We start from the raw sequence: 16244 nt of genomic DNA, 5'->3' as shown, positions 1-16244 counted from the left end.
GCCACAACGTGGGGTCCTAACCACTAGACGATCACGGCTACGCCTGGTTATTGAAAATGTCGAGCCTAACTACCAAAGATGTACAAAGCTGATCAAATAATTTATTTTCAATTTAGCCTATATACATACATTACATATCTTTCGGAAAAATAATTGAAGACAGAATTCTACAAATACATAATGTCAAAATAAGAATATTTTAATGCAGAATGCAGATTAATCGTAATAGAAGCTGGCTAATTTATTCAATATTAAATTTAAATAAAAATACAAAAAAAGTTGTTCAAATTCGACTCCGTGACAATGCCCTCTCTTATTAGCATTGCCGTGACCAGGATTCGAACCTGGGTTACCACGGCCACAACGTGGGGTCCTAACCACTAGACGATCACGGCTACGTCGAATCTGTCATACATTTCTCTAAATCTTGCTTTTATCTTAAATAGCATATATATAACGAACGAACGATAGATGGGGATTAACAATTTTAGATGTTACTGGTTTCGTAGCAATGACACGAACATGTTTTTTGTAAGAACTCAATATTTAAATTAAATAATGGGCTGTTGCGTACTGTTTAATTCAACAAAAGTAAAATTTGGTGAATAAATATATACCCATATATTGTATGAGCATACGAAAGATAGATGGCGCTATAGCTACAAAATAATTTAATAATACTGGTTTGACATTACTGGCATAGCAGCAATGGCACGAACCTTTATTTTTTAAGACCTTCATTTTCAATTGCAGTATAGATGGCGCTGTTGTACACTATGTAATTCAACAAATGTATAGTTTTACAAATAAATATAAAATACCAAACATAAAATCCACTGGCACACGTAGTCGTACAATACAAAGGTACTGAACTGAATATGACTTCGATTTAGGTCTGATGACTTTTTTCAATCAAGTAAAATATGTTTCTATTAATTTTATATTCTATTATAAAAAATCTAGAAATCCAGACCCCCATGACAATGCAATCCCATGCATTGCCGTAACCAGTATTCGAACCTGGGTAACCCCCGGCCACAACGTGGGGCTCTAACCACTAGACGATCACGCCTACTTCTGGATGACCCATTTCAAGTGGCACCGGAAAAACTATACCTTTCTCAGTTAGCTTAATTTTTACGACCAATTTTTGCAAATAAGAAAAATAATAAGTGAAAATACAACTACACTAACTACAATAAACATAGGTACACATGCGTCAATTATACATATGTACATATAAATTTTTGCATGATTTCTATTACGCTGATAATCTTATAATGTGTGTCGACAGATGTAATTAAATGCAAAATATAGATATTGTTTTTTAGCGATAGTGCGAGTGAGACAGCCATATACTATGTATATAATATGTACAACATAACTAACTATCAAGACTTATAATTCGATATCCAATATCCAATGTGTTCAGTTATCCGATGTCCCAAATATCCACTAATCTCAGACACAGAATCGTTTCAGTTTTCTTGATTTTATACCCCCATATTCTCAATGCTCAATCAGTTGAAACAATTGGAGCTAAGTCCTCAAGTTGTGCCAGGCGCACATCAAATACAACTAGCTCTTACATTCAAACATGTGTACATTTGTATATGATGCTTGTGTGTGTGTGCAGGAGTGTGTGTACATGTCATGTGTGTAGGCAAAATATCAATTGAATGACCTTCTCTGCGGCATGAGCGCAGTTTTATTCCATCTCAACCTTTGTTGCTCATGTGGAAACGAGTGTGAAATTCTTCCAGGCGCACAGAACTTGAGTAAGGTGAGTTGAATTCACCATGGACTGGGAGCACATTAACATTATCGAGACTATGAGAAAATTTCTTATTTGTAGTTTGCTTAAAATACCTGATGCTCGCAAGAGCCGACAGTGTTTTGGGCGCCACTATTATTTAGTATTATTATCATTGACAATCGGAATATCTCTCCAACCATAAAACGGATGTTTGTTTGGCTGCATAGATTAAAGATTAAATGAAATCAATGACAAAAATGTAAATCCACGGATTAGCCCCACACTTAAGTGCATATGTATGTATATGTGTGCGAGTGTAAATAAATGATTTTTAATGAACAAATATTACACAGGAAAACACCAGCAAGCAGGCACGCAGAAAGTACAGTGCACTGTTAAGGTAAATGTAGATAAATAACTACACATGTATAAATGAGCAGGTAGCGGAACTACCGCGCTACCGCGCTACCGCGCTACCGCTGCGCAGTTTCTTTGGGTACTTCAGAAAAATGCGGATGTAATGTTAAAAGTTTCACGATACATGTTAAACTAAGCAGAGAGCAGCTATGTTAGATTCATCTTAAATAACATTTTTATTTTTACTTTTGACCTACATATGTTCTAATAGCCTACATAAATAGTAAATGAAATCATTTTAGCGCATACTTAAGGTTGAGCCACCTCAAGAGTTTTTAGTAACATGAACATAATATGTAAGAATCAATTGAAAATAATAATATAACGTTCACTACGATCTTATACCTATCAGGTTAATCTGTCCAAATATACAATTAGATATCTTTATTTGTAAAAGTTGTCGTAGCAGTTTTATATCTTTGACAGATTGAAGAGCCCAAAAAGTACTATTCCGTGGGAGATCACGCGACTGTCAACGTTTACGAAATTATCGATATTTCAATAGAGAATAAGAGGAGGAATTCAAACACAGATTTGAAAAGCCGATTTTACTCAATGGGTACTAAATTATTTACGCAGCAATTAGCAAGGGGCATGCGAATTCCGTTTGCATCTTATTACAAAAACTAGGCACACGCAATTATCTTTCTCTCGCTCTCGCTCTCGCTCTCGCTCTCGTTCATGCTCACTCTTTCTTTCTTTCGTAAGTCACCTTCTGCGTGGGGCGAACGTGACGTATTCAAACAGTTTGTGGTCGTGGGCAATCGCTAGGAAATTCGATATCCGATTACACTTATATGAATTTCGGGGCGTGTAATGGCTCATAAATGCACAGATACGATGATGCGACACAAATGTGCATTTGTACAATCATTGAAAATGCGACGTGACTCGTGATCACTGATCAGACCTAAGGCGGTGCTGACTGCCCATTGACAATTCTGATCACCCTCGCTCGCTCTCTCTATCATGGGTGAGTAATCGATGAGGTCGCTCGAAGTGCCGGCATAAGTTATGGTATCGTTATGGTATCGTAGCAATAATGACAACAGTATCATTGTGCGCTCTGTCGTGGCTGGCATGTCCATAATTCGCAGCTCAAAACAAGCAACAGGTGCTACAGGCAAGGGCATGACATCACACCAGTCTGTGGACTCAAGCCCAGCTCTCGGCTTGCAAATGCGAGGTAAGCCGCAGAGGGAGCGCTAACACCAGTGTGGCCAGACTTTTGCTTGCGCTACCTGCCAGACCGCCAAGCTGCGAATGCCGCCTACCTCAACCGTATAAAACGTGCGCAGTGCAGGGCGCGCACAATCAGTGTAAGTTTTGCAGCTCGGCTGCGAGCGCCGCCTGGCCCGATCCGCGACTTCTAGTAATTAAACCAATTAGCTTGACTTGGAAATTGATGCAGTCGTCTACATCGGCAATGCGCTCAGACCCAAGAAATTAGTGTGCTAAATGAGCAACTTATACTATACATTTATTATGTATTGTGAAATGTTAGGTGATCTTTACACTTATTCTACTGTTTCCGGTATCTCAGAAACCATACTTTGTAAAGTGATGGATACCTCCCATTTGTAATACATAGTCTTATGAATACGTTGATGTAAGCATTGCTCAATCATTATACAAGCCCATTGGGTCTAAGCTCTGCTTTGAACAGTCAAGTTTCTAAACAAGATAAAGCCAACGATCGAGAATTCATTTCCCATATTAACCCTTATCGCCATAATCGGAGGCGTACGGCGCTCTCTGCAGTGCTCTGACTAAAAATCCAATAGGAATGATTTGAATATAAAAACTTGTAACTTTAGTTGTTTAGGAGTTGAGTGAAAAGTATTCTGGTATATTTACATTGAGATACAGGGAGATATATCAATATTTGTGTGTACATGTATTTCGAATATATATATATGTATATACATCTATACATATGCGTTAAACACTGCAGTTCAATTACGTATCAGTTAACATTAAGTGCTAAGTATGTGTCGGCTGCTCTTTCGACACATGTCCCATCTCCTCCCCTGCCCAGCCCTGCCCTGCCCTACCCGTGCCCATTCCTTCACGCCGTAGCTGTTGAATAAACTGTGGCACGCAACAGTTTGTTGCAATTTAAGCTACAGCTGCCACCTGTCTAAGTCAGGCAGGAGGCGAGCAGCCCCTGCCTCGGGCAGGGCAAGCATAGCCCGCATACATTTGGGCAACGCACGATGGGGAGCAGTTCGTTCGGCTCGGCTGTCGTCCTGGCGTGTATAAAAGGATGCGCCTCGTTCGCACGGCCAGCAGTTGCCACAGCGAAGCGGCGCGCGCCTCTCGAATTTTGAATGAAGCTCAGTTGAGGAAGAAAGTGCAAGTTGTTATTTACATATATTGAACGCGCAAAAAAAAAACAATTCACTTTCAACTGATTTTTAACATATAATTTTAAAAGATTCAATATGCCGGACTTAAAATTTTTGTGGATATTACGAACAGTGTTGTAAAGTCAATTTTAAAAACACACACACACACACACAAATAAATAAAAATAAATAAAAAAAGTAAGTTTGCTAAATTAACCGAAAGTAAATAAACTAAAGGAATCGGATGTAAACTTGCAATTATTTTTGAAAAAAAGAAAACAAATAAAATAAAAGCATTTCATACTTTTTACTGTTGGATATTATTTAAATTTTATCATTATTTTTTTTTTTTTGCTTCAGCTTTGAAAAACACAGTCATTCGTTGAACTTATTTCAAGTATCAATAGGTCTATAATGATACTGTTGCAGTTGCTTTTTTGTGACAATGATTACTATGTATATGTATATATAGATACATAAAGAATATAACTAATAACACATAAATTAGCGGTAATTATACAATGCATGTATGATATATGGTTAAATAAACACCTTGAAACATTTGCATGAAACGCTTTCTGATTGATAAAATCTTCATCCTATCTGCACGTCAAGTCGATATGCGAAACGCGATCTCAATCTATAATTTTATGGATTTATCGCAGTTAGTTCATAAAGTGCAATGGGTAACTGGTTTCTATTGAGCTCTCTCCAACAAACACCTGTAGACATATAATTTATGTGTAACTTTAGTTGAGGCTCGTTCGTAACTCACTTATTTTCATCTGATATATTAAGTTAACATGGGCAATTAATTTGCAATTGCCACGTGTGATTCGTTCCCTTCCAATCTCTAACTGACTTTTAATTACTGGCGACGTTTGTGCTGTTCGTTTTATCAGAATTGTCGCTTCCCACTCGGAGATATGTGCGCTGTGAACGCGCCAGGTGCAAACATCTTAAATTGTAATTAAAAAGCGATCCAAATGACTTTTAGCAGTTGCGACTCATCTCGAAATTCAAGAAGAGGCATCCTCTCTTACAGCACTACCAGTCCCACGATCCCACGAAAACACCTCGACTGTAATGGGCTTCGGTTGAATCATGTTCAAATACATGTGGAAGACCAGGGCGGCATCCTACAATAGCCTGAAGGCTAGCCGTCGGCTATTCGCGCCTAGCAACTCTACCTGATAGCGCACTCAATTGGCAATATATACATATGTGTACGTATATATGTATCTGCATCTGCATTCATGCCACACTGCAGTCTACAAGTATTTACAGCATTGACATTGAGCATCGCCAATTTGGTCAGGGATGCGCCGCAAATGCTCTCGGTGCAGGGCAACCGCTGAGCCATAGATTACGCGGCAAAGGACACCTCGGGGACTCCGAAGTAAGCGAGAGAGTCGCCAGTTAATGATGCGTACATGCGCGTCTGGGCAGGGGTAGTCAGCCAAAACAAGTATCAAATTTACAAAGAAAATCAAATTAGTCCATTCATGCAATTGCATATATCATTGTTATTTGAAAGGACTTCAGCTAGTTCAATGGCAAATTCTGTAGAATAATTGAATCAACTGATTTGAACTAGATTAAATACAACTTCCGATATTATTATCTCGATTCGATTTGCTTACTAGCCTTGTAAAAGTTTTAAGAAAATATTTCGACAATTTGATATGTATGTATATAGGAAGACCTATAATTAATTATATAGTCAAATTAATAGAATATTACGTTTAAAAACGTAAAAAACGTTCACGAAAGTGAAATGAGTATATTTGTTTTGTGCAATGTCCGTTTGAGGTAAACTTAGCTACTAAATTGCTGATAGGATGTGAATGAGTATTCTGCAGTTAGAACGCCCAACTGCAACGTTCTTATTTGTATTATGATTTGGAAATTTGATTAATGTATTAATGTAATGTAGGTATTCATATATCTATATTATAATTTGGCATCCACTTATTAACTTTATTTTCGTGAGCCACTTTACCACATGGATATTTCCTTGAATTTACAAATATTCATGTACAAACTTGTGTTTAGCCATTGTCCATAGGTGTGTGCGTGTGTGTGTGTGTGTGTGGGTGTGGGTGTGTTTGTTTGTGTATATGTGCGATACACCGTTTGGGAGGAGCTTCCCTGGTTGTTCATCATTTGAAGTCACGAGTAATCCTTTAACCGCTTTCAGTTAATGGCAAAAGCAATTGTTGTCCCAAGGTCAGTGCCACGCCCCCAGGCAAAGGATGTGCCGGCCAGCATGTAAACACTGAAGGGCAAAGTGCAATAATCGGGGTCCAGCTGACAATACACGGAGTGCAATAGAGCTTGTGTGCGACAGAGACAGAGACAGAGCCAGAGCCAGAAAGAGAGAGTAAGTGAGAGAGAGAGAGAGAGAGAGGGAGAGAGAGAGATAGAGAGATAGAGAAAGGGAGGTAGTGAGAGGAGGAGCGAGAAAGAGTGGGTATACTGAGAGCCTTGGCTCTGGCACAGCCACAAACGCAACCTGTGGCAGTGCAGGGCAAAGTCCGGCTGGCCACGCTAGTACCGCGATCGCCGTATTCGGCCACAATGCCCGTTCAGGCTCAGCCAGATGTCCGCAGCAGTGGCAGCATGGAGCGCACCAGAAACGACAGCAGCATGGAGTTCGGACAGAATGCAGCCGCGGCGAGCGCAGCAACGGCCACGCCGTGGGGCAACAAGGAGTCGCCCAACAACGAGGATGACTCCAACGGCGAAGATGACGGCGACAACACGACGCCCGCTAAGGTCACCGATCCTCTGGCCCCACGACTAGCCAACAATGAGGTAAGTCCAGCATCCTCATAAGCTCCGCTGCGACAGGAAACCATCAATGCCTTTGGCCGTTGTACTTTCAGCGCGTGTTGGTCGTGTCCGTGACGGAGCGACATCGGGAAACTTGGGGCCAGAAGGCCGAGTTCCTTTTGGCCGTGATCGGGTTCGCCGTTGACTTGGGCAACGTCTGGCGGTTTCCCTACATTTGCTATCAGAATGGCGGCGGCGCCTTCCTGGTGCCATATTGCATCTTCCTCATCTTTGGCGGTCTGCCGCTGTTCTACATGGAGCTGGCCTTGGGTCAGTTCCATCGCTGCGGCTGCATCAGCATCTGGAAGCGCATTTGTCCAGCATTGAAGGGTGAGTGAATGCTTGGTAATACTAAATCATTCTTAGAGAGATCTCGGGACATCATTGTTGCAGATTATTTCGAAATCTCTATAGCGCATTTAGGGCTTAACTATACCAATCAATGGTTTTTAATGTTTTTAATTATGCCGTGATCTCTCATTTCCAACAAGCTAAAAATGGGCTGTTGCCAGTCGGCGACGCGTTCTGTTTGACATCCTCTGAAATATTAATTGGACTTAAATGATATTGTCTGTAGAAGATCTACATATTCTACCGAAAAAATATATGTGCATAGGAAAAACGCAAAACTCGTTCCCACTTTGGCTGTATTTGCATCGAAATTCAATGAAAAACTTGCGTAAAATCGCAAAAGAAACAAACATACTTACGAAAGTAAATGTAAATTAAATTGCTTTTCAGAATGTAGCCCCAAGATGTGTAGATATAATGAATAACTGAAACGGGGTCTCGAAAAGTTAGATGTCGTAAATACTTAAAAACAAATACTTCAATTGTATAGCTCTTGAGGCATTTGATCGTAGCCCTGATAATACCTTGGGGGATTTCCCAATTTCAATGGGATCTTCGAATGAAATTCGAAGTCTCTCGGAGTATTCTCATTCAAAGACGAAACTAAATTAAAATTAAATCTCAAGCTCAACAGAGCCATCGCCATTACCCACTGCGTAGCTCCCAGAAGAATCCCAAGGCCCACCTTCTTTGTTGGGTGCAATTTATTTTGATGCTGCTCCACATAAATGAATTACAAATATTGAATAATCGCCACACGGAAAAGAAAGCACATTCCACACAAATTGCACGTTCGAATCTATCAAGACTTCAAATTGCGATCAATATTTGTGCAGTTAAATGCCCCGCAGCCCTGGGAGAGTAATGAAAATTGATTTATATGTACATATTTATGTATTTCACATTAATTTGAAGAGTTTTAATATCAAATATATTACACGCACACACACACACACACACACATGCACACATGCTGGAGGCACTAAAGAGCAACAGAAACAGCAACAGCAACAGCAACAGCAACAAAATTGTTTAATGTTTGAATTTGACGTGATGTTGCGATGGGATGGGACTGAAATGGGTAGGAGACAGAGAGGGGAGTTAGGTGAGAGTGTGGACAGCGGCGCCCGCAGGGAAGTTGCCTTCATTGTTTCGCTCAGCTGCTGTTGACATTATCGGGGAGACCGAATGGGACCGGAGTCGGCCTCGAGTTGAGTCAAGTGAGCTGCTGATAAGCCAGACTGGAAATTGTTGCAACAATTAGCGACGCATTCAGTCAAACTCAAATTCAAATCTGAATAGGGCACAAATCAGGCGCAATATTAGCTCTAATTAAATTGTGCAGCAAGGCGTCGCCACCACGTCCCCTTCCTCCTCCTTCGCCTTCCCATGCACAAATTGACTTATCTCGATACGAAGACACTCGAAAGTTTTGCGTATCAAGTTGATAATTTCATTAAATGGCAAACAAAATGCTGCCAAATGGATTTTCCAGGCATACAAGTGGATTTATCCTGCGGCTGACAGCGCTTTAAACTTGCTCCAACTTTTTGCTGACTCACTAGAGCCACTTCCACTTTCGCATCCGGAGCTCCTCTGAGCCTCCGCGCTGCCGAGCCGCCGGCCCTCTGGCCCTCTGGCCCTCTGGCCCTGAGCTGAACGGCAAACATTACTTTGTGGCAGTCATCATTTGCTCAACAAGTGTTTGCTCTAGAGAAACCTTTGCGCCAACTTTCTGCCAGGCGATTAAAACTGAATAGAAATGAAGGAAAACCATTGACACACACACACTCGCACACAAACTGAAAGTCACAGAGGTATAAAATAGATGAAAGTGCTCGACCAAGGTGCACCCTACAATCTAACGCTCCTTTATGATAAGACATTTCGGTATATACACATTACATACATGTACACATTAGATGTATACAGTGCTTAACTAATACATTTTGACAGCCAAGCTTTTCCCAATTAGTTACGGTAAAGCAATTAAAATAGAATTGGGAATGGCCCGCTTTTGATCTCAATTGATACAGGGTATCACAAGCATAAAATAAAATTGCTTGTGGCAAAGTCTGAGCCAGGCTACGATGGCTACAAACCAACTCAAAATCATGTGACGTGTCTTATTGGCATCATCAAATAAGTGTGGCAGGTGTTGCGAGGAGAGGTGCACAGCGGGTGGATCCAGATGCTTTGGAGACGCGTGGAGTCCGTGGACACATTTCAGCAAAGCATTCCACTTCCATGTCGTGTCCAATAAGCAGGAATGTGTAAAATGTCACGTGGGAATATTTGAAGTTGATGAATTCTCTCATCGTTATCAATCAGAGATTGGCAATCCCACTTTGCACAGAGACACGCACACACACTAACACACACATTCTGTTATATCGAAGCATTCTGTTAAGAGAAACTATGCCATGCAACTAGTTCGGTGCTGCCAGGCATTCGGGTTGCACTTGAAGGGAGGTTAACTGAATGGCATAAGTACTATGACAATAAGTAGTATGATAATGCATACTACAAGAAATCGGGGCCACAAATATCTCCCCATAATGAGATATTTATGGCAACTAATGGAGTTTCATGGCAATTATAATAAATTAGATTTGCAAATGTTATCATAGATAAGCAAAATTATATTTTCAAATCAATGCAAGTTCTATGTAATGCGATGATAAATCAATCAAATTATTATAAATTAAAATGCGATCAAATCACAAGAATATATAAGGGAGTTGTCCGACTGCTTCTCTCACGGCGTATAACTGGAGCTCAAGTGTGGTTGCCCCGGTACTCCTACTGCCCTATCGAAAATAAAGAAAGTATGGGGCGATAAATGATGAAGGGTATGCGAGAGTATAACGAACTAATTTAAGTAAGTCTACTACGAATACCTACGTATGTATGTGGTATAGACATGTGCTCACATAAGCTCTTCTGCTTCTCCTTCTTCTTCTTCCCAGGCGTTGGCTATGCCATTTGCCTGATCGACATCTATATGGGCATGTACTACAACACGATAATCGGCTGGGCGGTGTACTACTTGTTCGCCTCGTTCACCGCCAAGTTGCCCTGGACGTCGTGCGACAACGCATGGAACACCCAGAACTGTATGCCCGTGACAAGCGAGAACTTCACGGAGTTGGCCACATCGCCGGCCAAGGAGTTTTTCGAGTAAGATCACCATAGATATACTCTTATTCCTATGCGTCCATAACTGAATATCACAGGCGTCGAGTTTTGGAGAGCTACAAGAGCAACGGGCTGGACTTCATGGGGCCCGTGAAGCCCACCTTGGCGCTTTGTGTGTTTGGAGTCTTCGTGCTCGTCTACTTCTCGCTCTGGAAAGGCGTACGCAGTGCCGGAAAGGTCGTCTGGGTCACAGCCCTGGCGCCCTACGTAGTACTCATTATCTTGTTGGTGCGCGGCGTGTCTCTGCCTGGCGCTGATGAGGGCATCAAGTATTACCTGACTCCCGAGTGGCACAAGCTGAAGAACTCCAAGGTGTGGATCGATGCAGCCTCGCAAATCTTCTTCTCCCTGGGTCCCGGTTTCGGCACCCTGTTAGCTCTCTCCAGCTACAATAAGTTCAACAACAACTGCTACCGGGATGCGCTCATAACCAGCAGCATCAATTGCCTGACCAGCTTTCTGGCCGGATTCGTTATTTTTTCGGTGTTGGGGTGAGTATAGAGCAGAAATCCTGATTTTATTATATTCAGAAACGAATACCTCATTAGAAACTGAAAAAATGTAGGGATGGGTGCAAATACTACTAATAAAAGTTTGCTTCTTCAATGGGTTTTTCCGTTGTGATTTTTATGAAACATAAACTGTTATGTACATCTGAGGTAATTTCTAAAGTATAGCAAAATAAAATATTATAAATACCAAAAAATAAATAAAGAGTGTAGAAATTGTGTAAATATGAAGTATAGTTAGTTAATTCAATTGATTCATTCATTTACATTTAGAAAGAGACTTTGAGTATAATTTGGAAAAATATTTTTGGGGCTAGAATGAAGCAGCGCAATCAATCAATAAATCATTATATCAATACTAGCCGATAAATATTTGATTCTCTTAAAAACGTAAGCCTGTAAACTCTCTTCACGCCCCCAGCTATATGGCCAACGTGCAGAAGACATCGATAGACAAGGTGGGCTTGGAGGGACCCGGCCTGGTTTTCATTGTGTATCCAGAGGCTATTGCCACCATGAGCGGCTCGGTCTTTTGGAGCATTATATTCTTCTTAATGCTCATCACGCTGGGACTGGACAGCACCTTTGGCGGCCTGGAGGCGATGATAACGGCCCTATGCGACGAGTATCCACGTGCGATCGGGCGAAGGCGAGAGCTGTTCGTGCTCCTCCTGCTCGCCTTCATCTTCCTGTGCGCGTTGCCCACAATGACCTATGTAAGTATGAGTGTGAGGAGCTGCTGTCGCTTATCTATCGGTCCGAGTGATTCGTTTAATTAACTGTTAAGTGCGTGCGCCCTACTCCCCTGCTCGCCTGCACCCCACCCTACGACTATTCATGGCGGGGGCTTCTCATGGCTCATTAAACGCGGCCAGGGCCAAGAGTGGCAATTGTCTTGCTGCCGGCTGAGGCAAGGGATGAGCGGACTTGCTGACTGTTTAAATATGCCCGTTTGCCTGGAGCAAAAAACGATGGATTGCCATATTAAGTGCTTTCCATCGTTCCTCCAGATAATCTCACATACTCACTTAGCTCCGTCAAGTCGCTAGCCGCCTACCCGGTTCGCTTCCCTCTCCTTGTGTTTCAACTTCGGCGTCTGCCTCTGCTTCTGCTTCTGCTTCAGCTTCAGCTTCTGCATTTTTATTAGCTGTCAGCCAGGTGGGTCGCGCGCTTGTTTGCTCTTCGCCTGGCCAAGCATGCCCGACCACCGGGATAGGGAAGGGGGCTGGCCAAACACTTGGCTCTCTGTCTGTCTGTGCATGTTTCTGTCCGCCCATCGCCACTTTGTCTGATTACATTTGAAATTGTAATTCAGTATCTTTTATATATTTAACTTGACCACTCGACTTGAGTATCGGTCAATGGATCAAGCAATTCCATTTATGTGCATATCTTAGCCGGGACTCCGCCTGCATCCATTTATCAAGCCTAGCATGGACAACTGCATCCACTCCAGAGAGTGGAAGCTATTAAATAACAATCGGCAATGGTTATGATATAGATTTGCTGGGATAAACAACAGCAATTCGATTGATAGGCAATAGTGAATCCATCCACAGTCTGAATATGTGTGTAATAGATGTGTCCGAGTCCACGATAGCTGACATGCCACACAATTCGTAAATACTGTCCAGTTCTCTGTTCTCACCCAATAATAAGTACATGAAAGAGAATGCTGCAAGCCCAGCAAACGTAGAATGTAGCACAGGTGACTGATACCAGCGACCTTCTGATTGCAGGGTGGCGTGGTCTTGGTTAACTTTTTGAATGTGTACGGGCCCGGCCTGGCCATACTCTTCGTGGTGTTTGTCGAAGCGGCTGGCGTCTTCTGGTTCTATGGCGTTGATCGCTTCAGCGCGGATGTGGAGCAGATGCTGGGCGCCAAGCCGGGGATTTTCTGGCGCATCTGTTGGACGTACATAAGCCCCGTGTTTCTGCTGGTAAGTGGACAGAGAGAGAGAGAGAGGGAATTAAGACGCCCCTACAGATCTGGCCTTTCCGCAGACCATCTTTATATTCTCGATACTAGGCTATAAGGAAATGCTGGGCGAGGAGTTCTACTATCCGCCATGGAGCATCCAGGTGGGCTGGGCCGTGACCTGCTCGTCGGTGCTGTGCATACCCATGTACATGATCTACAAGTTCTTCTTCGCGTCGAAGGGCAAGTGCCAGGAGCGACTGCAGCAGTCGTTCAAGCCGGATGCCAGCTGTGGCTCGGCTGTGCCTGGCCAGCAGGGCACTTCGGTGTGACATGATAATGCTGTGCATTTGAATATACACACCAGCAGCACCAGCATCAACATTTATAGTTTAAACTGCAGGGCTTATTCACCAACAACAACAACAACAACAACAACAACAACAACAACAACAAACAAAGCAACAACAAATACGGAAGTGATCAACAACAAGGTGCTGAACCTCCACAGTTACTACGCTTATCACACAAATGTTAGTTATACAGAGGCGGACGGCAGTGCAGAGGATGCAGAGAAGAGGGAGCCATTCCCGAAAGCACGGAATGGAAACGGTGTTAATGCATGTAGTCTTAGCCATAGTCTTAGTCTCGGCTCGGCCAACGAGAAGTGCTATTACAGCAACCCAACAACTGCTCCCGAGGACAATAACTGCGCGCTAAGGATCAGCAGCTGCAAGCCACTCAAGTTTCCGCTAGCCAGCGAGTGGTTGGTCTGAAGATGGAATCCCCCCAAAGAGGAGTCATCTGGAAATGCTTCGCAAACAGCCATTTGCAGAGCATTTCGGGCCACCTGCTTTTCTCTCGCTTTCTATTTAACTTTAATGTTTATAATCGATTATAATTGTTATTGTAATTGTATAACAATCCCTAGGGCACAACTGTTTGAACTAGCCAAATGTGCCATGAGCTCGCCTACCCCTAATTACAGAGTTCTAATATTACTTTAACGGCTATGTAATACACTTGAAATGCTTCTTAATACACTTAATATAACTAGTTATTGTAATACATTAGGAAAACAAAATGAAAGAGCTCGAGCTGAAGCTTCGATAATTATACAATGTAATGTGGAAGCGCATCGTTAACAAATGCTTTTACTGGCAGATCAATAATAATAAGTTTGCAAAATAAGTTTGCTTTCAGCATCTTAAGCATACCCTGTGCAATGGTTACATGGACGGATCTCACAGATAACCCAATTGAAGGCCTCCGTTTAGCTGCAAAAACAATTGTGGAACAGCCATCCAGAATTGTTTTTGCAAAATGTATTCCTACTTATATAGAATATTTATAGAGTACCTAGACAAAATAAATATAAATAAACTATTAAAAATTATTACAGTACAATTTTGATTGATTTCATTAACTTAATCCTGAACGAAACGTAATTATCCAAATATTTACAAAATACTTAATATATACATACCGTTCGAACACAATAAGTATACGTTATATGTTTAAAAAAAAAAAAGAGAATATATACTAAAGATATATATCAAAGAACTTTTATTTTTCCCCATTTACTTCATTTAAGACCATTTGATCGGCATTTATCAAGAGAATCGGGTATTCAAGTGAAATGAATTATAATGTACATATAAACAGATAATATACAGTATAAAATAATGTTCCATATTCGACTGACCCATGTGTTTTTCAATTAAATCAAAGATAAACACAATTTTTGTTCATGTTGACGATAATAATCAATTTATTTGGTTCAAGTAGATTTGTTGACATCACTTTTTGAATAAGATTTCTCTCAAATGGCCGCGTTGAGAATTAACGGCTTATTGTGTCCGTTTTGCAGAATTTTCCATAGTTTTGGCGAACATTTCAGTTGGAATATCGGCTATTTCCTCGTGAATGTTGTTCTTGAGCTCTCCTGGGGTCGTTGGCTTATTAGGATAAGCCTTTGACTTTAAATATCCCCACAAGAAAGTCAGGTGGCGTTAAATCAGGCGAACGCGGTGTGCAGTCGAAATAGCCATTTTCCGACATCAAACGCGGAGGAAACAATTTCATTAAAGAACCGATTGTAATGCGAGCTGTGTGTGATCGAAAATATTTTGTGCAAACGTTTAATGGTGCTCTTAGCACATTTTCACATTTAATTTTTTATACGCACGTTGAGTTTTCAAAATTTACTTGTTTTTTTGAATGTAAATTTCAACAATTTGGGAGTGCTCGCGTCGCGTATACTGATTCATATTAATAAGCGCTCTGGCATCTCTGTCAAAAGATGTAAGGCTTCAGATGGGTCAGTCGAATATGGACAGCCCTGTGTATATAACTTATATATAAAATTCTCGTGTCGCGGTGCTTGTTGCCAAACTCCTCCGAAACGGGTCAGCCTATTCCCACGAAATTTTGTGTGCAGATCGGGTAGGTCTGAGAATTGACCAACATCTATTTTTCATGTCCCTCAGTTTAAAGGGTGGGTTACCGCAACGAATTTACGATATTATTCTGTGACGCAGTGTACAATGAAGCATTGCTTGCTGTTGAGGATCTTTGCATTGTCATTGATAATATACCCAGTAAGCTTGATACAGTGACAGTTTTCGGTCATGCTCTCATGTAAAACAATTATTCATGCACGTGTAAAGGTAAGCCAAATAATGAGCAATCGAATACAATATTATGACTGGCTATCCCCAAACAGTTTTTCAACTTGATTTATTTATGTTTGATTAAGAGACAATAATGCCACGAAAATGCAAGAGGGCTTATTAATTAATCCAAATCTAGAAGCATCTAAGATAGCAGATCAGATGAAGGAAAGCAACAAAAGCAATGCTGATGTCCGTCTAAGCATGCCGCACTTACATGCATCACAATTGCAAGAGGCA

At 41.4% G+C, this 16244-nt stretch overlaps 1 protein-coding gene and 1 non-coding gene across 2 annotated transcripts; one reads left to right on the top strand and one right to left on the bottom strand.

Annotated features, from left to right (window-relative positions):
- Window positions 1-323: 323 nt before the first annotated feature.
- Window positions 324-395, bottom strand: TRNAH-GUG (transfer RNA histidin (anticodon GUG)). Its single transcript has one exon. It is a non-coding gene; the product is annotated as a tRNA-His (tRNA).
- A 3288-nt stretch (window positions 396-3683) lies between these two features.
- Window positions 3684-14739, top strand: SerT (Serotonin transporter). Its single transcript, XM_089471857.1, has 8 exons — window positions 3684-4719; window positions 6722-7338; window positions 7410-7686; window positions 10677-10887; window positions 10944-11396; window positions 11836-12130; window positions 13154-13354; window positions 13419-14739. Exons 2-8 carry the CDS (start codon window positions 7102-7104, stop codon window positions 13662-13664), a joined length of 1920 nt encoding a protein of 639 aa, XP_089327983.1. The 5' UTR covers window positions 3684-4719; window positions 6722-7101; the 3' UTR covers window positions 13665-14739.
- Window positions 14740-16244: the final 1505 nt, after the last annotated feature.

The sequence above is a fragment of the Drosophila arizonae genome, chromosome 5 (genome assembly GCF_054131065.1).
Source record: "Drosophila arizonae isolate 15081-1271.41 chromosome 5, UAZ_ARI_1.0, whole genome shotgun sequence".
Classification (NCBI taxonomy): domain Eukaryota; kingdom Metazoa; phylum Arthropoda; class Insecta; order Diptera; family Drosophilidae; genus Drosophila; species Drosophila arizonae.
This window is presented reverse-complemented; position numbering and strand designations above follow the sequence as displayed.

Bases quoted from the DNA above. Each gene is read 5' to 3' on its own strand.
- SerT (XM_089471857.1), top strand. From the start codon at position 7,102: ATGCCCGTTCAGGCTCAGCCAGATGTCCGCAGCAGTGGCAGCATGGAG. The intron at 7,339-7,409 runs GTAAGTCCAGCA...TTGTACTTTCAG, and splicing joins CACGACTAGCCAACAATGAG to CGCGTGTTGGTCGTGTCCGT. The intron at 7,687-10,676 runs GTGAGTGAATGC...TCTTCTTCCCAG, and splicing joins CATTTGTCCAGCATTGAAGG to GCGTTGGCTATGCCATTTGC.